The sequence below is a fragment of the Protomyctophum parallelum genome (genome assembly GCF_964188405.1).
Source record: "Protomyctophum parallelum genome assembly, chromosome: 8".
Taxonomy (NCBI): Eukaryota; Metazoa; Chordata; class Actinopteri; order Myctophiformes; family Myctophidae; genus Protomyctophum; species Protomyctophum parallelum.
The window spans coordinates 30,264,928-30,287,050 of record NC_139703.1 but is presented as its reverse complement, the minus strand read 5'-3'; the positions used below and the strand labels follow the sequence as shown (position 1 = coordinate 30,287,050).

At 42.6% G+C, this 22,123-nt stretch overlaps 4 protein-coding genes across 7 annotated transcripts in view; 1 reads left to right on the top strand and 3 right to left on the bottom strand.

The window, feature by feature from the left end:
- Nucleotides 1-975, bottom strand: part of foxj3 (forkhead box J3) — a 108,535-nt gene extending 107,560 nt beyond the window's left edge. The window contains exon 1 of one of the 2 annotated variants that reach the window (XM_083771969.1): nt 424-975. The gene's annotated coding sequence lies outside the window, so the exon portion shown is untranslated. The remainder of the gene's footprint in view (nt 1-423) is intronic. The other variant, XM_083771968.1, reaches the window with a different exon arrangement.
- A 4,156-nt stretch (nt 976-5,131) lies between these two features.
- Nucleotides 5,132-7,236, top strand: ppcs (phosphopantothenoylcysteine synthetase). The gene is made up of 4 exons (XM_083771916.1): nt 5,132-5,189; nt 6,093-6,632; nt 6,723-6,826; nt 6,903-7,236. The coding sequence occupies exons 2-4, from the start codon at nt 6,095-6,097 to the stop codon at nt 7,224-7,226; spliced, it is 966 nt and encodes a 321-aa protein (XP_083628042.1). The 5' UTR covers nt 5,132-5,189; nt 6,093-6,094; the 3' UTR covers nt 7,227-7,236.
- Nucleotides 7,237-7,808: 572 nt separating this feature from the next.
- On the bottom strand, nt 7,809-15,427 carry utp3 (UTP3 small subunit processome component; the record flags this gene model as incomplete). 2 transcript variants are annotated; one of them, XM_083771915.1, is made up of 16 exons in its annotated part: nt 15,257-15,427; nt 13,385-13,472; nt 13,031-13,090; nt 12,870-12,926; nt 12,084-12,219; nt 11,930-11,998; nt 11,708-11,829; nt 11,377-11,532; nt 11,162-11,233; nt 11,012-11,052; nt 10,830-10,926; nt 9,898-10,026; nt 9,537-9,679; nt 9,391-9,448; nt 8,428-8,535; nt 7,809-7,946 (listed from the first exon to the last, which is right to left on the bottom strand). In XM_083771915.1, exons 1-16 carry the CDS (start codon nt 15,271-15,273, stop codon nt 7,857-7,859), a joined length of 1,443 nt encoding a protein of 480 aa, XP_083628041.1. In that variant the 5' UTR covers nt 15,274-15,427. The 2 variants fall into 2 exon arrangements, with proteins under 2 accessions (XP_083628041.1, XP_083628040.1); XM_083771914.1 differs by lacking the exon at nt 7,809-7,946 and having other exon boundaries at nt 8,242-8,535.
- Nucleotides 15,428-16,414: 987 nt separating this feature from the next.
- On the bottom strand, nt 16,415-21,703 carry fam83e (family with sequence similarity 83 member E). Of its 2 annotated transcripts, XM_083771320.1 has the most exons (9): nt 21,626-21,703; nt 20,658-21,367; nt 20,133-20,279; nt 18,895-19,019; nt 18,365-18,811; nt 17,637-17,699; nt 17,276-17,558; nt 16,962-17,174; nt 16,415-16,850 (listed from the first exon to the last, which is right to left on the bottom strand). In XM_083771320.1, exons 2-9 carry the CDS (start codon nt 21,123-21,125, stop codon nt 16,668-16,670), a joined length of 1,929 nt encoding a protein of 642 aa, XP_083627446.1. In that variant the 5' UTR covers nt 21,126-21,367; nt 21,626-21,703; the 3' UTR covers nt 16,415-16,667. The 2 variants fall into 2 exon arrangements, with proteins under 2 accessions (XP_083627446.1, XP_083627447.1); XM_083771321.1 differs by lacking the exon at nt 17,637-17,699.
- Nucleotides 21,704-22,123: the final 420 nt, after the last annotated feature.

Below are 22,123 nucleotides of genomic sequence, written 5' to 3'. Positions count from 1 at the left end.
CCACCGCGGACTAAACGAGGCTTTATAACACAGTAGTAGTGGGTCGCTTTAACACAGCAGCAGACAGCAGTACATTCCCTTTAACGCGGTCGTAGATCCCATGTTTGGTCAGTGACAAGACACACAGCGTCGTTTTAAAAGCATTGATTCAACACACACAAGTTAGCAGGCTGCTAAAGTCAGATAGGCTAGCTGTCAAAGTTGCTCTGTCAGTTGTCACTGTGTTCGTGCGCGCGTGTATGTTTGCGCTCGCGTCGTGTGTGTGTGTGTGTGTGTGTGTGTGTGTGTGTGTGTGTGTGTGTGTGTGTTAGCAGCGAGGCTAGCGCCACCACAGCTGTCAACTTGGGGGAGAGTTATTATTATAGCAGCAGCAGTGGGAAAAAGCAACCTTTTGAACGATGCTGAACGTGTCAGAATACTAACCGCCAAGAAAAATGACTCGTCGCCCAAGGGCTGTCCCCGTATGCCCCTTCTCCACTTCACGACGAACGGGCCTGTTCACGGAGCCTGATCCCCAGAACTTCAGTGCGGCTCACTTCCCCATGAAAGTCGTCCATTTCACGGGCCTTAGTTCAACTTCCATTCCCGTGTTCTTCGCTCACTTACTCTGGGTGAAGGCTGGTGTGTGTGTTGTGTGTGTGTGTGTGTGTGTGTGTGTGTGTGTGTGTGTGTGTGTGTGTGTGTGTGTGTGTGTGTGTGTGTGTGTGTGTGTGTGTGTGTGTGTGTGTGTGTGCGTGTGTCGCTGTCTGTCTTAATCCAGCAGGGGAGTTTCTTCTTTTTGGAACAAGGACTTCTTCCACCTCTTCTTCTCCAGCTAGAAGTGTTTCCCTTTCCCCCCCTAGGTGTGTGTGTTCTTGACGGTTGTCCTATGTGGAGCCGTGTTGTAACCCTCTTCGCCGGTGAACCAGAGACCGTGGCGTCCCTTCACTCTCTCTCTCTCTCTCTCTCTCTCTCTCTCTCTCTCCCTCTCTCTCTCTACTTCTCCGCCTTTTCCCGTTCGCCCTCTCTCTCTCTCTCTCTCTCTCTCTCTCTCTAGACAGCCCAGCCAACATCCGGGGACTCCCTGCTATTTGGTACACACATAGGGTACTTTTTGGCCTTGAATTTCGGCCATAACCATCAAGCAGATCTTCCTTAAACGTTTTCACAAGACAAACCAGGTTCATGGATGGATTATGGACCGAGCCCATATAGGGCCGGTGACCAGAGGCCCTAGTTAACTTACAAAAGTCAAAGGTTCAGATACGTGAGCCACTCAGCCTATGCTGTCTGGAACAGAACTAAGGTCTAAGTTTCTAACTAACGTAGCTGACAAGTAGAGCCTACTTTTAGATGTTATAAGTTATAACATGCAAATAAACATAATGCAAATAGTCAGTGATTCTCGACCCCAATTTACACTGTAAAATCACCAGTGTTCATTTAGTGTTAATTTAACTCTAAGAGTGTAGAGATGGAACTGGTCTCGGACAGGAACAAACTGCAGGTTGAAAAGGCCCTCAGCTCTGAACTCTGTAGAATCTGCACCTGGCTCGCTGATAACCAACTATCTTTACACCTGGGAAAAACTGAATCCATTCTTTTTTAATCAAATAGTAATCTCAGCAAGGCAGATGGCTTCTTAATTGGTTAGAGTGGGTGACAATATTATCACACGAAAAGAATAAATTACCTACCTAGGTTCCATCCTGGATATACAGGATCTCCTCACTGGTCAACAAAAACACCTTGAAGACCCTAAAGGCTCATACATTATCTGGATTTTCGGTGGTGAGGTGACCACCGAACAACAACATTACGACACTAGCCACGGTGAAGAGCAAACCACCGCCACCGCCCCAGCCCTTCTCTCTGTTTTTACTCACCACCACTCAACGTTATTTCACCTCACCACCGAATATCCAGACTATGTAAGAGCCTTAACAGGAGCCCTCACAAGGTTCCTTCGACTATGCATGCACCTCTTGTTACCACAGCACCTCAAAAGCCCTTAAAACAAGGCTCCAGACTTCCCAAAACAAACTGGTCAGGCTACTACTGGGCCTCACCCCCGAACCCACATCACCCCTGCCCACTTTGACAGGCTGGAATGGCTTAGGGTTGACGACAGAGTACAGCATCTTGCAATGGGTCTGGTCCACAAGATTCGATACACCAAGATACCCATGTACCTGTCTAAATACTTCCTTAATGTCAATGAAGTCCACACCCACAACACCAGAGGGAGTTAAACAAAACCATGTGCAACCCAGATTCGGCACAAACAAGGGACTAAATTAATTTAGCTCCTATTCCTATGCCACAGAAATGTGGAACGCCCTACCAACTGTCATTAAGACATGTGAATCCCTTGACTCCTTCAAAACCGCTCTCAAAGGGCACCTAAGGACGACTGCTATTCGAAACTGCCCCACCCACCCCTTTTTCCCTATTTGTACGTCTCTAAATGTTATGATGAATTGAAAACGGTGGACCCTCTTGTAAACAAGTGTAATGCTTTATGGTGTCGTCCACTCAAAGTTAAAAGTTTTTGCATTGAGTTGTGCTTGAAATGTAGGCTACTGTAATTCTGCAAACTTAATAAATACTTCAATCAATCAATGAAAAAACAAGTCGACCCGTACGAGTCCATTTGGTTCCATTTGTATACTCTTGGAATTACCCACCCATGGGTCAATTTATTTTTGAAACTATCAATCACCCCCTTGAACCCCGTTGATCACCCTCAAAGATTCCAGGGCCAGCCAAGTGCCTCCATGAATCTGTGCTGTCCCTGCCTAAATTCACCAGTTCTCAAAACTTGTACTTCCAGCTTACCATTAGGTCACAGAGTCCACATAACTCTCAGGGTCCATTTGGTTCCTAAATAACAATTATTTAGCTGGAGACCCCCTGGCATTCCACAAATGTTATGACTTGAATTGAATATAACAGAGTAGTTTCCATGGCATTTCAAGCCAAGTAAGGCCCCATGCAAGTTTGAACACTGCCTCTAAGGCACACCTTAGTGTGTAGTGTGCTGTTATGGTGTACCTCCTTTAGTTATTTCTATGTTATTACTATTTATTTTAGTCATTTTGTGTTGTCATCATCAAGCACATGTCAGATGTGCCTGAAGAATTTAAACTGGTCAAATAAGTACCTTATGTATCTGGCCGGAACTACTTTCAGAAGAACGATAAACATTTCAGCACGCTGCAGACACATAAACTAGTGCTTGAGCAGCTTGAGCATCTTGAGTATGACTATGATGAGTTGTACTTGTGCAACAAAGGCAACGCTAAAATATGTGCATAATATTGCCCTGCCTGTCAGCTGTCGTGGATATATATATATATATATAGTTTAAAACTGTAGAGAGATTCAACTCCTTTTGGGGGTAGAACAGGAAAATTGATTGATTGATTTGATTGATGATTTACATTTTTATTCAGTTTGTAGAATGCGTAGGCTACAGTTCAAAAGAAAGTACAGGTCAATAAAGAAAATGCTACTGTGAGGAAAAGCACTAAGACTTGTTTACATACATTGTGCAGCTTTACAAATGTTGTTCTACCGGTATATTGCTGTCCACAGACACCAAATAACCTCCAAAACCGATTTCCAATGAAAAAAATCTAAACGTTGTTGATCAACACCAATGGCAATAACTTTCTCACCCCATCAAAAATGGCCTTTTTTAACCATCTAAGAATAATTGCACATTCCAAACAATTACTTAGCTAGTTATTAATAGTTGTTTCACAATTTCAGCGTCGATAGCAGGCTAACCTTGTTATGAAATTCTTGCTTCAAGGTTGAACTGACAACATTGATACATAATGCCAATATTGTTTATAGAGTGCTAATAATCGTGTTCAGAAACTACTGTAGTCTGCTGCTGTCGTGTGTTCAGTGGTGCAACAGCGCCTCTCTTGAGCCGATGATGATTGGAAGAAATATAAATATTCTAAAAACGAATCAACTGACATATCTACTATACAGGTAGGCCTATGTATAGTAGACCTGCCCCATCCACGGTTTCTGTTTGTACATAGGCCTATTGTACAATATAAATAATATATTTATTATAGTTATGTGTTATTTACATGAATTAAAACAATAGCCTATACTCAAATCAAATGTATAATTCACCTAGATAAATCAATTAATCACAGTTTACTCTTTAACACGTCTGTTACGAAGGAACGGAGTGCCTCTCTGACATCACAACCGGGACGTCAGGGTGACATCACCCCGACATCCCAACACACATAAATATGAGTGCCTATACGCAAGTTACCAACGGATTAAGCTAACAGCAATACGGACCAGATAGCAACAGCAGACCTCGGATATACTATCGCACTATATCAGGATCTGCCACCGACTGCCGGCTCCACGCTTGCGCTCAAAGAGAGAGATTTCTGTTACTCTCTCTTCGGCACTATCCCCGACTAGAGACCAGGTCTCGGTCACACGTCCAATAAAATCTAATTACAAGCTGAGAGAAATGTTGAACTATCTGAAATGATCTGACTAGTATTTAGGCCACGCCACAATGTTTAAATTGTGCATGCAAATTGCAATAATCTGTCTTCCCTCTATAAGAGTTTTGGACTAACCTGAGAATAATTATAAATTAAGAAATAGACAGGAATATATTGATAGACTCCCTCACTCCCCACAGGGTAAGAATTCAATTTAAAGATATATAGTTCACTATAGCTGGAAAGAATGAATGTTTAATCACATTTGATGATGCAAAGGTTTGTTGTCCTGACATGTATGGCCTACTTGTGTGCAAGGCGCAAATTGGCACCTTGTTTTTATTTTCTGTGTTTTCTTTGTTGTTTGTCCTATTTACCTGAATTGTCTCATTTGTCTGTATTTTATTTCTTCTCCAAAAAGGTAGCCTGGAAAACCAGGGATTGGGCATTTTTACAGCATAGGCTATAACCCGAAATCCTTATCTCACAAAGTAACCAGTTTAACTACCAGAGCAGATTTGTACAAATACACCGTTTCGCCTTTCAAATATCCTTGGCATCATTCAAATCCAGATCCATACTCGTAACACGGCGCTGATCTTCCACGACATTGGGCGGCGCTGTCGATCTTAGAAGCGCCTTTATGCCGACCGAAGAAGAACAGTAAGGAAGTGTGGAAGTTGTCAACAGAGGGTGACTTATTGACGTTCCCAGAGAAAGGTAGGTAAATCCTTAAAATAAAATAAAATGTTTTCCTCGTTAGTGAAATTAATTAACCACACACTTAAAATTCCACTTACTGTGTTTTGTAAATATCCAGCCTTGGATCAAGACAAGCTCTGGTGCATAGCTCGCCTCTAATGCCTTAGACCAGAGCTAGATCGAGACTACCGGTATCTGACATTACTTTCATAGATATGAAAAATGTCAAAATCGATAAAATACATTATGACTGTCTGACTCGTGGTCCAAGCCTAGTAAATATCTAGCTCTGATCCATAGCTCTAATGCTTTTGCATTAGAGCTTTTATATGATGAATTTAGCTACATAGAAATATCTATTTGTATGTCTCTAAATGTTTGTATGTCTTTAAATGTTTTGATGAATTGAACAATGTGGACCCTGTTGTAAACAAGTGTAATGCTTAATTGGGTCGTCCACTCACAGTTGACAGTCTTTGTATTGAGTTTGTGCTTAAAATGTACTGTAAATTCTACAAACTGTTAATAAATATTTCAATCAATCAATTTCAAAGCTAGTAAATATCCAAGTTTGTTCAGAGCATTTGTTATTTACATGTTCTATTTACTGGGAAGGAAAACTGGGAAATAATACAGGGGATTAGAGAATCTCTCTGGAATCGTCTACTCTAGATCACTGGTTTCTCTGTGTACAAATGGAGTTAAATTAACATTAAGAATTGTACAGTGTAGATTAGGATGTTGAAAAAATGTGTGCACTATACAGACCCATAAAGATCCATTTGGATCCCTGGTGGGCGTGGGCCCCTGGGACCAGATGCTAAGAAACAGTGGTCACTGTGTCTAGTAACTTATACAGTACCTTTCCTTGCGTTTTGAGTAACCTGGTTAAAGGGGGTCTAATAATCACTCATTTTCTAGGTATGGCAGAACACGGAGAAGCCAACATTGATGGGAAGCTGGCTGAGGAGTTTGCAGTTCCCTCTCATGCTGAAGACGTCAAGAAGCAGATGAGTGCTTTTGCAGAGCGACATGGGGCCGCTGGTCGCAGGGTGGTCCTCATCACGTCAGGAGGGACCAAAGTTCCCCTGGAGTCCCGTACCGTTCGCTTCCTTGATAACTTCAGCAGTGGAAGGCGTGGAGCTTCCTCAGCAGAATACTTTCTAGACTCTGGCTATGCTGTGATCTTCCTACACAGGCACCGGTCCCTTTATCCTTACACACGCTTGTACTCTGGCATTAACATACTAGACACTCTACAGGTACAGCATGAAGATGGCGCATCATCCAGCAGCTGTGGTCAAGTGGTGGTCAACCAGCAGGCACTTCCCAACATCGCCAAAGTCCTGAAGCGTTACCAGGAGGTGAAAGAATTGGGGTTTCTTCTGCCCATCGAATTCAGCACCCTGTCAGAATACCTGCACCTGCTCAAAGCAGCAGCACAGGCTCTCAGCACAACAGGTACTTTAGGTTGGTTGGTATGGATGCTGCATGTTGTCTTTGTCTAGTCTAAATTGCCCTGAACACTACACATCTCTTTACTATTTTTAGGCTCCAGGGCCATGTTTTACTTGGCTGCAGCTGTGTCAGATTTCTACATCCCAGCATCTGACATGCCTGAACATAAAATCCAGTCTTCTAATGGACCTCTTCAGGTGAGTTAAAATAGACCTTATTTTATGTTATCGTCCAATTTAATCTGATTTTCACACCTTTGTTCTCCATCCACAGATCAGCATGAAAATGGTTCCTAAAATGCTGTCCCCACTGGTGAAGGACTGGGCACCACAGGCATTCGTCATTTCCTTTAAGCTGGAGACGGATCCGTCCATCCTGCTGGACAAGGCTCGAAGGGCTCTAGACACCTACAGACACCAGGCAGTGGTGGCCAACGTACTGGATACCAGGCGGGGTTATGTGGTGGTGGTGACCCCAGACACGCAGGCTGAGCTGATCCTCACAGATGAGGATGTGAATAAAGGGGCCGAGATAGAGGATAAGATTGTCAGCAACCTGACTGCCGCACACAGCCAATTCATTACCAAAGATGACTGACTATTGAAATACTAGTAGTGTGCAAGTTAATGACTTGGCTAGCTTGTCTGTAGGCCTGTAATATTCATGCTTGCTTGTTCTACTGGGGAATAGCCTAGGGCTGTCAATGACTAAAGAAATCCTTGGTTGACTTAGTTATTTAATCAACATATCTGTAAAATTGTGTTTGCTGCATACAATCCTGCATAGACCAGTCTTTTCAGGCAGGTGACGTTGAGAACATTATGCTTATTTCACAATGGCTAATTGCTATTGAAAGTTAGACTTTTAAAGGAGTCTAATTTACAAGAGATGTACAAACAATCGACTATGCTCTGTAAAACATGGTTTAGCTTTATCTTGCTTTAAAGCCAAGAAAATATGTATTACACCACATATTGCCTTCCTCCTTTTATAATTATTAAATTCAAAGTAACTCTTGAAGGTATAACTATCATGTTTGAGAAGTTTGTTTATATTACATCAAATCAATTCAGTAAAATAGAAATACAGCACTCGTGTCCAAGAAATAATGACCCGAATAATTCAATGACAGTTTACATAACAGTTGCTCGGTAGTGTATCACGATTGACAAGTCGGCTCCCATGGCAGCTGCTTTGTTTTTCATCTGGCACCACTGTCTGGGTGGGTTACTTGAGTTTGACACTCTTCTTGACTCCTGCACGGATACCAGACAGTTCTCCACTGTATCTAGTGTCCTCCTTACGAACCTCACGGACCTGGCAAATATGAACAGTTAAAACATATTTAGTTTGAAGATGTCAACATGCTTATACTATTGCTCATGTGCAGTGAAATGTATGTCCTGCTCCGCCAGATAATTAACGGTACTGAACACTAAGTAGTGTAGAAATTCACCTATGAAATGCCTAAAATGGTTAATGCCTTTAACCAGGTATGGTTTTAACTACTTCTGAAATGTGATTCAATACTACTACTACAAATGGCCTCATGCTTTTAATGTTCACCATTAACCACTTGAACCCTAGTTCAAGTGGTTAGGCATCTACAAGCTCAACACAGTGTTAAGTGCTGTGAGTTTGTAACGCTATTTTCGGCCAAAATATGTGGTATAGAGGGGGGAAAGGAGGGGACCCTGGTCAATGAAATATATAGGCTGTAATGATCAAATCTTCCAATCATAGTAATGAAATATATAGGCTTTAATGATAACATCTTCCAAACATGCAGATTACTAACCTGGCCCTTTCTGCGAATAATAGCCCGTCTGTACTTCTCTCTGTGTTTGACCCTGGGATTACGGTCAATCTTCTTCCTCTTTGGTGTGAGTCCTTTGTTCTTGGCCATCTGTGGAAAACGGTGAGTGCATAATCATACTACTTGTTTAAAAGCAGGAAAAGTTAAAATGTGGAAAGTGACAATTGAATGTACTTTACGATCTGATGCTTTGTACATAATCATGATCTTAAGACTGTAATGAGAGATATACTGTAATAAAACACAATGTACTAAATTTTTATCCCACGATTTTGTAACCCAGTTTTCTTTTCACCCAATTATCTAATGTAATCCTGGGCGCTACACTTCCTCTGCCAACCTGGGGGGGCAGCGGACTGACCTCATGCCTCCTTCTATGCATGAGGAGTCCAAGCTGCTGCTTTTCACCTGACAGAGGGGAATTTCCCCGGCCGGACGTAGCGCGTGGAAGGGACACGTTATTCCGACCAGTTCCTTTCCCCTCCATCAGGCGCCCCGGCTGGCCAGGGGGAGGTAGTTTTAGAGACCAGGATTACTGCATGTTTTTGTGAGGGTATCTACCCTAGGGGACATGGGGAGAACATGCAAACTCCACACAGAAAGGCCCTATCGCCAACCCCCGCCTCGGGTATGGGCACTGATGACGCGGAGGAGGGAACACGCCGCCAGTGCCCACAGCGTCCCCAGCGGGAATCGAACCCAGGACCTTCTAGCTGTGAGGCGACAGCACTACCAACTGTGCCACCGTGCCCCCTGAAAGAGGGAGTTCTGTGAAAAACAATTACTTTATATTTTCATCGTGGCTACGTGTCTGCAACCTTTTTCTACTTTTTACTTATTTACTGCCTTAGGCCAGCACCTCACAAACACTGGTGTGCACCCTTTCCTGTTTTGTCTAACAATTACTTTATAAACACTTCATAGGCTGCTGTGATGGTACTGTACCTCATATGTGATAGCTCTCTTTGCATCCATGCCCTCAGTCTCTCCAGCCTCTTCCAATCTGAAACGAGTACAAACGGTATTAGAGCCCTTATCCAGCCTGTCCCAGCTCTACTCCTCGGAAGACTCTTAAAACAAATCACACTCACTCTTCAGCCTCTGGGTCAGCATTTTTCTTCCTCTTCTTTAGTTTCAACCTCTCCTCCACTCCTTGGTAGAAGCGCAGGGCTGCTTCGTCATCCAGGTCAGAGTCGGACTCTCCTTCAACGTCTGCCTCGGCCTCTTCAGACACCTGGCGTTGATATGTCATTGATTGTTGTTCATGAAAATAAAGGCTAGGGTACATTCTGTGTAATTATTTACTCTAAAGCCATTTCTAAATTACCATCTCATAGGTCTAGTGATTTGCCCATTTTAAATCTAGCCTGTCCCAGAGTGTCTGATAAATGCCTATCATATACAATGGGTCACCACTACCAACCTAACTGAAGAACAAGTGGAACTTCTCACCTTCACCCTCTTACTGGAGACTTCAGCCTGCTCACCAGGCAGCATAGGTGTCTTTTCCTTACGTTCTGATAGCAGCTTACAAAGCTGTGGTGCAAGTCGAGAATCTACTACACTAAGTTCATTGATCAGCTGCAAGAAGGAAAATGCACACATTTTAATCAACTATGGGGGTTACGTTTGGTAGTGCTGCTATCTGCCATACAGAAGAACAGCAACACTTTTAGTTCACATAACTGATGATCCACCGTACCACATTAGCCCTGGTTTCCCCATTTTGGTCATGTCGCTATAAGTCAACATTTTATATATTCATTTTGGAGTGGTGCAGCCATGTGCAATGTGTGTGAAGTTGAACAGCAATGTGTGTCTGTCCCTATGTATGTCTATCTGTTTAGAGTACCAACAGGTGGCGCTGTTGAGCTTCACACTGCACAGGTGCACGATGGGAAGCTGAGTTTTTAGTGTTAGTGTAACACCAGCACAGAGCACAGTGCAGTACAGACTACGGTTTATCACAGGTGCTTGAAGAGGCAGTACTATACAGACTACATAGTCCGACAGCCAATAGTCTGGCGACAACCAATAGCTTTAAGATCTGTTTTATTGTGTCACGTGACCCAGTATACATTAGGGTTGCATTCGCAAGTATACTCAAAAGAGCACTCTCTGGTTATTGGGAAATTCGGTGTCGCCGTTTCAATATCCAGAGCACTGTGCTCTAGGTGCCCAAAGGCCACACACTGACCGCCCAGAGTCATATTGCCCATAATAATGTAATGTTTGTAACACATAGCCAAATATTTTCCAGAAACTTTCAATTAATTCCAAACCTTTTCCAGGGCTTGCTAAACAGTATATTTCAAAATATTTCCAGGAATCTCATGACCTTGGGAACCCTGTCAGAAGTTTCCAACCAAAAATATATCACTTACGTTTCTGTAAGTGAGCAGTCTTTCTATCACAGGGTGGTTATGTGCTGGAATTCTCTTTGCTTTCAGGACCAAGTAGAAGCTGATGTTTGTGCAGTAACTGTACGGAAACAATGATTAGTTCACATTCAGTAAATTACTAACAAACACTTGTCGTGTTACGCGACAACTTAATTTACACTTACTTCAGATAGAGTTGATGCTTAGTCTTCAGGTAATCAGCCCCCTTTAGTAAAACAAGTGCATAATTACAGATAAGTGACCTAGTTTGGATACATTCTCTATCTCCATCAGTAGTAAATTAACAGTTGAAAATGTTGTTAAAATAGTCTCACTTTTCCTGGAGGAATTTGTCCAGCTTTGATCATCTCAACGAGGGGCTGAAGCTCATCCTTAATTTCTGTAAGCTGCAAACATAACGCATCAGCAGTGTTTCATGTGAATGTATGGAAACTAGAATAGCAGCTGCAACATTGTTTTTTAATTCAAACCCGTTTGAACAACTTTTGGCTAATTGTCTAATGTGTGTGTGTGTGTGTACACTTTTTACCTTTGTCTTGAAGTCACGGATGAGCACCAGCAGCTCTGGCGATTCCTTCTTCAAAAGTTTCATCTTTTCTTTCTGGGACATCTGCTTCAGGTCCTTCACAATCCTTTCCTCCTTTTCCACAACCTTCTCATCATCTTTCTCCTCCACAGCAAATTCCTAAACATACAGTATGCATGTATTATTTAATAACAGCTAAACCCACCTGTCTCAAAGATTAAGAGAAAGCAATGTAGACACGACTGAAGCTTTATACCGGTGTGTGTGTAATTAATATATATATTATTATTTATTTATTTTTTACATTCATGGTAGAAAGAGTTATGAGGAATACCTGAAAAAGGTTTAGATCATAGTCTTCCTCACTCAGATTGGCAGCCAAACGGTTCTGAATGTTCTTAGCTTCCTCTTCTTCCTCTTGATCCTCAGCTTCAATCTCCTGTCGTGTCTTCCCTTCTGCAATGATAAGTACGAGTTTCAAAGCCTGCATTAGAAACACAACAGCAGCAGATTAACTGTTGTATAAATAATGTGAATTAAAGCGTGAGATGCTTACTAGTGGCCATGTATTCAGAGTCGTAGAAGGTCTTCTTGCGTTTTCCCCATGCCATATCGTTAGGGAGATCTAGGGAACACAACAGAATTAGCCAAGCTGGTGACAAAAGTGCTTGTCAAGAACTTGAATTTCAGCATTTTACTATTTTCATTACCATCATCCTCCTTCCCCTCCAGGTCACTCTCCATATCGGTCCCTTCTTCCTCATCACCTTCCTCTTCAGCTTCTTCTTCACCACCATCTTCCTCTTCCTCATCTGACTCAGAATCATCCAGGGCCATTACTTCCTCCTGTGAAATGAAACAGAACTTGAGCTGGATCTTGGAACAACTTTGACAAAACAGTCTGACACGACCAAACCATGAAGCACACCAATGATTTCACTGAATCATTTAGGGCTGGGCGATAAATTGCATAAATTGTATTCATTCTATTTCATGTTTCCGCACTCCGCAGTGTGTAAAAAAAAAAGAATCACAGGAACAATTAGTGGTTTGGTTATGGCCTATTCTGTCTTGCTCTTTTTTACATTGTGTAGAGCAGGGGTTCCCAAACTGTGGTGTGCGAACACCCTCTAAGCCGGGGGTACGTGACATGAAAAGGGTAATGGTGGTTTTATGGTGTTATTTAACACAAACGGCAAAATCCTGTAAAACACTGTTGTAAGGAGATGTATAGAGCAGCTGTGGGAGTACATTCTGTGATTATTTGCCATAATCATATTAAAAAAATTAAAAGATGTATAATTTTCGGCCAAATACAACGAGACTGAGCGTTTGGGGTGCGTCAGCTAGGTCAGGAGGTAACGGGGTGCACGGCCAAAAAGGTTTGGGGACCGCTGGTGTAGAGGAACAAAACATTGTGAATAGTTCAGTTAAGATTTTTGTGTTTTGTTTTTAGATTCAAATGTATTATAATCCGATTGTGTGTATTCACTCACCTCATCATCAACGTCTTCCTGGTCGCTGTCCACATGCACACCACGGGCCAGGAGGCTCTATGATTTAGTAAAAAAAAAAGAAAAAACGTTCGTGACCATGACCATATATTATATGACTGACCCCACTGTACTGAACAATCCATGGGAATTGCTGAACTTACTGCAATCTTTGCATCGTGAAATTCATCAATCTTGTCCTTTGTGTATAGCACAGAAGATGTCTGGTATGGAGAAACGAGACAACAACGCATGTTTAAAAAATACTGATTTATGACTATGCTGCTGCTGGCAGAGAGGCGAATAGTATAGAGTCAACCCTTAACAGCGGTTTAGTATGAAATGACACTCAACTGCATACAACAATGTCGTGTCACAATGTCATTGTCCACGGTCTCAAAACGTGCATTCTTGCACGTCTTTCCATCATTGACAATTTGACATGCTAATGATAATGTAACTGTACAGTGTACTGTACATGCATGTACTGGTGAATCTGATGCGCTGCACCGCCTCACCTTATCCGGGACAGGCATGTCCTTGTAGGCTCGAGGATCATCTTCGTCATATTTCTCTTTCTCGTAAGTCTTTTTAATTTTCTTTAACCTGAAAGTTTATGCATTTAAGTGTTAACTTTTCTTTTACTTAATATTTGTAGCTACACATCTGCACATGGCAACACGCGCAATGACGCTCAATACAAAGACTGTTAACTGTGAGTGTGAGTGGACGACCCAATAAAGCATTACACTTGTTTACAAGAGGGTCCACCTTGTTCAATTCATCAAAACATTTAGAGACGTACAAATCGACACTTCTATATAGCTAGCCCTGGAACATGACTGCCATGATGATTATCATGACAGTCATGCAGAAACTTTGCCCTGTTTTTTGCGCTCGCTGCATTTACAAGATTTCCGTATATATAAACATTCAGATTTCAAATATAAAGTACTCACAAAGTGTCCCACGGGTGTTAGTTAGTAGCAGCGCCAGCGATTAGAATTGCTGCGTCCCGCGTTGTTTAATAAAAAGCATTTTTGTCCGAGCTCCCCGGCTACTTTTTTCAAACGGGGTTCGTTTGGGAAATCCACAGTTGCACACCGGGAGCGCACTCGCCTATTAGTCTGTATTGGCAGGGTGGTCAGCGTACCTATATCGAACACACCGAGTGCCACCCTCCTCCCGACCGATAGGGGCGCGTAGTTGAAAGCCAATGGCAAAATAACAGCTTGGATAAAAATGCTTTTTATTAAACAACGCGGGATGCAGAAATTCTAATCGCTGGAGCTGCTACTAACTAACACCCGTGGGACAAATTGTGAGTACTTTATATTTGAAATCTGAATCTTTATATATACGGAAATCTTGTAAATGCAGCGAGCGCAAAAAACAGGGTGAAGTTTCTTCATGACTCTCGTATGAATACGAGAGTCATGAACCATGGCTACTATATAGCTAGCCCCTCTCGGGACCCTACATAAAGCTTTTCTGAAATTTTGATGAGTTTTATGTTGGGTCCCTGGTCAGAACTATATTTTCGTATGGAAATTCCGGAAGTAATCATTCTCTCTAAAATAGAAGCTGCGCCATGTGACAGCATTTTTTTGCCTTTGTTATTCTGAATTCGGTAACTTTAAGTACCTATACATCCCGCTGCGAATATCTCCTGTGGCGCGGAAGCCGTTAAGTATTTTTAATCTTTGTTTGACCGATTTGGTCGCTTTATTTCTTCTTGTTTGTTTACCGTTTATTGTACCGCCTCCCGGTGTGCGGTTGGCTTGTGCGGCTACGTCCCTGCCTCTGATCTGCTGTGTCATAGCTATAGCGCCACTAGCTAGCCAGATAGGCGGTACAATGAGGTGTCAATAAACAAGGAAGGAAGAGAAGAATCCAAGCTTCCAAATCGGGCAAACATATATTAAAAATACTTAACGGCTTCCGCGCCACAGGAGATATTCGCAGCGGGATGTATGGGTACTTATACTTTACATATTCAGAAAGCCTCACACTGAAATATGTCGTCACCGAGCGCGGAGAGGCGCTAAACATGTTGTTTATGTTTAAGAATGGGTGCGTACCAGGTGGCATGGTAGTAGTGCAACAGGACCCAATGCTATCTGGGTCGTCAAAATGTCAGAATCTTCAGTAGCATTTGGGTTCTGCTTGGAGGGCTACTATATAGCCAAAGAACAGAACAGGAATTCATCATAATGCTAATCATCAGATACTTTCCTTTTATAATAAGATTCGCTTTAAAGTGGACGTTTTAACAGTTTTATCTGATAAGGTTAGTTTGCTTTTTAGATACATTATGTGCTGTGCTGTTAGCTGAAACAGTATCTAAATCTAAACAATCGCTGTTTGCAGTGTTGTTTTCTTATTCTTACCTTATTTGCCGAGGCATGATGGCAATAATTTAATCCGCTACCAGATGATAATAAAGACCGTTTTATATTCGACAGTTAACTTAATCAAAAATGAAACAAGTATTCAAAACACAAACATATTTCACATTCACAAGCAACGCTCCATGTGCTTCCCCTTCCGCCTTCCGGGATGTCTTCTTCTTCTTCGTTCTAACCGGATACCGTCTGTATGGATGTGTGTGTGTGTGTGTGTGTGTGTGTGTGTGTGTGTGTGTGTGTGTGTGTGTGTGTGTGTGTGTGTGTGTGTGTGTGTGTGTGTGTGCGTGTGCGTGTGCGTGCGCGCGCGTGCGTGTTTGTTAGGTTAAGTTTAGGGTTGTTTTGATTGATTGATTGAAATATTTATTAACAGTTTGCAGAATTACAGTACTATAATATAGCTCAAGGCTCTATTGCTGATTACTTAGGTTAGGACCCCCGCGCAGTGGTGTCCCATTATAATTTAAACCAGGATGCTTCGACTTCTGCCTTCTCGCTGAAGCCGACCGACCCTTAATTGTTATATATTCCCAGACTATGCTTGTCACGATGACTAAGCCAGTTGGATCTATCCATATATGGTTCTACCACACCTCCACATCTATCTGATATCAGCACTAGGTCGGCTCGGGCCAAATATAGGGATTGTCATACTAGACATAAGACATGTCATATTAGGTTAGCCCAACGTCCTAGTTGGATATCCCCATAGGCCTATATGGGGACTAAATATCCAATGAGCAACTACTCAGATCCAACAACATGACTGTCGTTACAGTACATTTCAAGCACAACTCAATACAAAGACTGTTAACTGTGAGTGGACGACCCAATAAAGCATTACACTTGTTTACAAGAGGGTCCACCTTGTTAAATTCATCAAAACATTTAGAGACGTACAAGACACTTCTATAGCCTATAGCCAAAGAACAGAACAGGAATTCATAATAAAGGAGGTAAAAAGGGAAAAGAAACATATAAGAAAGGGGTGTGGGGGTATTCCGATTTTATGGGGGCCAGAATTGCAGCCGTCCGTAGGTGCCCTTTGAGAGCGGTTTTGAAGGAGTCTGACATAATCAGATCTATAAGATTTTTTTAAATGACATTCAGGAAATTGAAAATGTTATTGATCTCAAGTATACAAACATTAATTAGTGCAGTTATCCAACAGCTTAGTGTTTTAGCACTTTTATTTGCTTGTATCTTACAAGACAATGATAAATATAACAATAAAACAGATCTTGGTCTTTATACAATATGGTCAAATGTTTTTGCTTTCAGAGTCACAACTGTGTACTGTAATAACACTGCATATTGTATAACTTATCACTCTAGTTGTGACTACTGATAGCTGCCTTTTCTCAGTGAAAGAAGGAGTCCCTGAGTCATTCCTTTCTTATTGTCCTCCTTTCCGGTCTGTCGTTGGTTTTCGCCAGTCCGTCTGTAGTCCAAAACTGGAGCTCCGGGGCCTCGGACTGGACAGGAACGATTTCGGAGTTCTGACGTACCCAGATTGTACTTCGTTGTTCCTCTTCCTCATCAGCGCAAAGGCTGGTGTCATTCGCCCAGCGTCAAAGTACTGTTAGGACAAACGAGGACATACATTTGTACAGTCTCTCATAATATTTGTCTCTGTTGTGCTCTCCACAACACACATGCACACACACACACACAAAATGCACACACTTACATTGCCCTGTAGTCTTGGTACTCTGTCTTCTCGTGTTGGATCTGCAGCCGGAACACTCAGGTCCATCATGGACCGGCTCAGTTCTGACATTGCAGTCCTTGATTGTCCTGCATGTTGTTCTGAAGAGCTCTGCTTTGGCTTTAGCTTTCTCATAATGTCACTTAGAGAACTGTAGCTCCCCGAATGCTCCGCCACCCTTAATATTATTGGTTTCTGTGAAGAGAGAGGCAATATGTGAGGCAGGCCTGCAATTCCGACCGACATGATACCTTGTCTGTCATTCATAATTATGTTAATGTATATTTGTAACATACCCTAGAAGTAGAAGATGCTGGGCTGTCTCCAATGGAGCTATTTCCATCCATACCATTGCCCTCCTCTGCCAAAATGTTCTCTGCCCGTGAGCGCTTATTCTCAAGGAAAGAATGGTTCCCTGTATTGTGTCTTGACTCCTGTTCCCTTCTGTCTCCGCCAGGTCTTGTTGTCCTGCTATTGTCTCCACCAGGCCGAAGGCATGGGGAGAGAGTATGTTCTGACTCTGTACTCCCATCATTAGAAACCTGCCTGTTATAGGCTCGCTCTATTTTACGTACAACCCTGGAAGGGGGAGAGAGATGCATTTTTATATGATATATGATATGTGTTTTTGTGTTCTCAGCTTGTTGACATTTATACCTTTGTTGAATTTCAAGGTTGGTGGTGGAGTTGTGGTTATCTCTTGGAGAGAGTTGGATGTTGCTGCAATAATAATCAGGAACACGTCAACAAATATTACCACCACAAGAATCTCTGTAATGTTTAGATCTCTGTAATTAATAAGATCTCAATGTCCCGACTCATCATTGCCTGTCTCTATTGTCTTATCGCACGCAGATATTTTGTCACTCAAATAATGATAGAATGATTGTAAAGTCATTTACAGACAACCCATTGGAAATAAGTTGAGACTTGAGAGTGAGAGTGATGAACAAAGTAAATTAAGAAAAAGGCAATGTCGGGTCTGCACATGATAGGTAGCTCTCCCGTCTTTTCTTTATTCTTTTAACCAAACAACAACGTTTCTCCCATGCAGGGCTTTGTTGTTGTGTGGTTAAAAGAATAAAGAAAAGGAAAGGGAGAGCAACCTATCGTGTGCGGACATTGTCTTTTTCTTCATTTGATGATTCTTTGGATCTGACACCGTGTCTAATGAAACTGTGGGGATGTGCATATCCTACTTAAAAAAAGCTTTACACAGTAAAAGGAGTACAGTAGATGTAATAGTTTTTAACATAAATTCCTAATTGTTTTTATATACACTAGATAAAAAAAATCGGTTTAGGGCTAGATCTGAACTTTTTGTCAAATGTTCACCTATTATGACATGCGCAGGGCTCATGTGGTTAAGATGTTAAGCAGTATACCTAGCTTCATTCACTGGTTTTGTGTTTTTTCCACTGCTTGCACACTCCTCCGCAGCAGGGGTCTTCTTATCAAATGGCATGCTCTGCAGTGGCCTTTCCAGTGGCACGATGATTTCCTCGTGATCATTGACAGGGTTATGGAATAAACGACTGCCTCTCTTGAGAACCCCCAGTGCCTCCCAGTCCAGAGGAGGGTCTGCAGGTGGAGGTGGAGGGGGTGCAGTGGCATAATCTAGGAGGGGATGATGTTTAGGGTGATGATGGTGGTTGGACAACTCAATCTGTCGATGAGGCACAAATGCCGGGGACCTGGTGACCTTCCCCGTGTACGAGATGGGGGACGAGGCAGCGAAAAGGATCCTGAACTCCTGGTCAAAGGATTCGACAACTGGGCCGCTTAAAACTGTGACCAGCTGTCGATGCAAGCGGGCATCTGTCCAGGTGAGGCTGATGAATACAAAACAGTTGTCATATGAGTATGCGTGCAATAGATACAATAGGAACAGATTTGAAAGCACTGTCTGTGTCACCTGTAGTTGCCATGAATCACAGTCTCCAGGTCCACTAGGAGGAAATTGATTTTCAATTCCCCTGCCACCGTCTTTGCCTCCCTTGAACAGAAAGTTTTCCCCCCAAGAACACGCACTTGCATATTCTATGGGAGCACAACACATGACAGTAATTTACAATACATAGCAAGTTAAACAGTTAGTCATGGTTAAACAGAACATTTCATGACTGTATATGGTGATTACTTTAGCCGTCACTCATGGATGTCAACTACATGAACCATAGCGTCCCTATTCTGGGTGGAACTTCTGACGAAATTGGCAGATCTATAAGCTCACGATTGGCAATTTTCTGTGAAGAGATTTGATGTAAACTAGAAGGAAAATAAGAGGGGGCCTAGTATACACCCCACTGCTACCACTCCAGTCAATAAAGTACATACAGTATAGGGTTTAATCCCCTAAATCCCCCATGGGTTCTATAGGCCCGTCCTGTTTCTGATCTACACTTATATTTTTGCTGAAAATAGTAATCTATAAAATTAAACTCACACTGTGTCACGTTGTGAGCTATGTTCAAATTTCAATGAATGTTCACCACAGGATTAGGACGTTAGGGTTGAAGTAACCTTGCGACACCTGGCTTTCCACCGTTGAAGTAGTTAGTGGTTAAAAGTTAACCCCCCGCCCCCCCCCCCCCCCCCCCCTCGCCTTGTGTCGTGTGATGTTGTCTTTGTTTTTAACCACAGCCATGTTCTCTCTCGTAAAGCATTCCACAAACAGCACTGAATGCAGTGCAACCAGTTTAGAGGTTTGTTGCTTAATAATGTACACGTTGCACTAATCCTTATTAGTATGATGATGTTAAAGAGAGATAGAAAACACAGGAATTTCAGAAAAAATCATGTGGAGGTGTGTCAGGGTCTCTTTGGTTAGTTTGAGTTGCATAGTTTGAGTTCCTCCTCTCAGGAGTGACGCACATTTACCCTTATGCAATAGGCTAGGCTGTGTTGTAGCAAGAATATATAATACTTTGTCCTAACTAGCCCTAGGCAGCACATTAACACAAAATAAATACACATGCCTGATTTGTGATGATTAGGCTATATGTAGTCAATTGAAGCCTGATTTATGTGCCAGTGTCACCGAAAACAGCCGAACTACAATCTTAAGTTGTAGCTCGGCTATTTTTGGCGGGTGACACTCATTCGCAGTATAGTATAACTCAGACTTGAGTGGACTATGCAAGAGTGACTTACTGGATGCCTGAGCCTGTTTGACGTGAAGTCCTCCTGACTGGACCTCAGGTTGAGGATAATGTAAACAGGTACACCCCGAGAAGCTGCGTTGTGCAGGTCACCGATGACTGCACCGTCTGTCAATTTGTCTGTCACTATGGCAATCACCTGTGTAGTGTATTACACAATCACACAAAATAAGAATGAATAACAGTCCTACCTGTTTTTTTTTTTTTTTTTTTTTTTATCCCACGATTTTGTAACCCATTTTTCACCCCTGTGTCAATTATCTAATGTGATCCTGGGCTCTACACACCCTCTGCCAACCTGGGGAGAGCAACGGACTTGAACTCATGCTTCCTTCATGCCTGAGTGTCCAAGTTGCTCCTTTACACCTGACAGGGGGGAAGTTCCCTGGTTGGACGTAACGCGTGGAAGGAACACGTTATTCCAACCAGTTCCTTTCCCCTCCATCAGGCGCCCCGACTGGCCAGGGGGAGACTGTTTAGAGACATGTATGTAAGTATGTGTATGGTGTTACCACACCTGGGAGGCACATTGCAAGTGGCGTCTGATGATCTCCCTGATGGAAAGTTGTCCTTCAGCAGGGGGACTCGTGTGGATTTTGATCAAATCCAGTCCCGTCCAACAGTCTTTCTCTGGCCATCCTAGGTCTAGACACGGAGCGGGGACGTCGGATAGCGTAGGAAAGTAACGGGTTGTGAAGTCCTGCAACCCTGAGCCGCCGTCCTCTGCATTCTCCTCCGCTCCCACCTGTATCTGGCTGGCATGGTAGTTTTCCGTCCAACCACTTATCTGACTGACCTCCTCAGGGGACAGGAAACGGTCTAAGCGCTCTGTAACCAGGCAGGCATGGAAGGCTCTTGGGCCTTTGCTCAGTAGTCTTTCCACAGCATTACGCTCCCTCTCACAGTGGAGGAACTCTGGGCAAGACTCATTCACTGGCCAAAACACTGCATCCTCGTCCAAGCTCTGCTCCTGGGAGTTTGACATAACTGAAGGCCTGTCTCTTATTTTCAGAACGAGTTATATTTTTCTAATTGCACAGTTCTGTCTACGAAGTTGTATTACAAGACCGCTCCAGTCAGGCCAGCTAGTGTCACCTTTCACACCTGTGAAGGTTTGGAGAGTTTTCATGCTTTATTCGCCATGGGGTCGTCACTAGTGTGATCAGTAGCCTCGGTGCCTCTGCAATACCGATTCCACATCAGTTTTTAAGGGAAGGACGTCACTGTCTGAAACACATAAAATATCATTAACAAACATGAGTGAAATGAATAGTTTATTTTTGTCTTTGAGAAACAGAGGCTTGCATTTTCAAGTCGTATTTGATCAGCAGTCTCACGCAAGTCACGAGCCTCATGTTGACTTAAGAAACTGTTAGGTGAAGTAGGGTAAGTGTGTATTGTAGAAGTAGACGGTGTCATCTATCATTTAAACCTTTTATTCTATACAAAAGAGCAATTAGCAGTTCTTAGGAATTAGGGACTCACCTTGTAGGCTTCATGCCTCAGATCTCCGTCTTAAAAAATACTGTTAAGCTCGGATGAGTTATGAATATTGTTCCATTTGCTCCCTCCCCTTCAGTGTCCACCTCCCTCCCCCTAACATTATCATTCCACGCTGGTGCACTTGTCGGTTCCAGGTATTCAGCCCTGTTGACAGCCGTCAAGAACTCCCATCAGTTACATACCCAAAAAACCTCAGCGACTCCATGTTCCAGCTCATGGACTTACTTATGTTAAGTGGCTGAGGCGTTCCCCTGTATAATATTTCGCTACACAGCAAATCTATTATCAGTCTATGAAAGAGAGCCTCTCATTCATGACATAGTTTACTCCTGAGACTGTACTCTGACTGGTTTATCCTGACAGGTAAGTTTACAAGCAAAAGCAGGACTTATAATATCTGACTTCCTCCAACATGTCACCTACCATCAGCTGTATTTTTGTAATCCATTTATTTAAAAATAAATATATAGTCATTCACTC

Coding starts and splice junctions, on each gene's coding strand:
- ppcs (XM_083771916.1), top strand. CDS start 6,095: ATGGCAGAACACGGAGAAGCCAACATTGATGGGAAGCTGGCTGAGGAG. Junction 6,633..6,722: donor ACAGGCTCTCAGCACAACAG/GTACTTTAGGTT, acceptor TACTATTTTTAG/GCTCCAGGGCCATGTTTTAC. Junction 6,827..6,902: donor CTTCTAATGGACCTCTTCAG/GTGAGTTAAAAT, acceptor CTCCATCCACAG/ATCAGCATGAAAATGGTTCC.
- fam83e (XM_083771320.1), bottom strand. CDS start 21,125: ATGTCAAACTCCCAGGAGCAGAGCTTGGACGAGGATGCAGTGTTTTGG. Junction 20,280..20,657: donor ACTTGCAATGTGCCTCCCAG/GTGTGGTAACAC, acceptor TACACTACACAG/GTGATTGCCATAGTGACAGA. Junction 17,700..18,364: donor AAACCAGTGAATGAAGCTAG/GTATACTGCTTA, acceptor TTATTATTGCAG/CAACATCCAACTCTCTCCAA.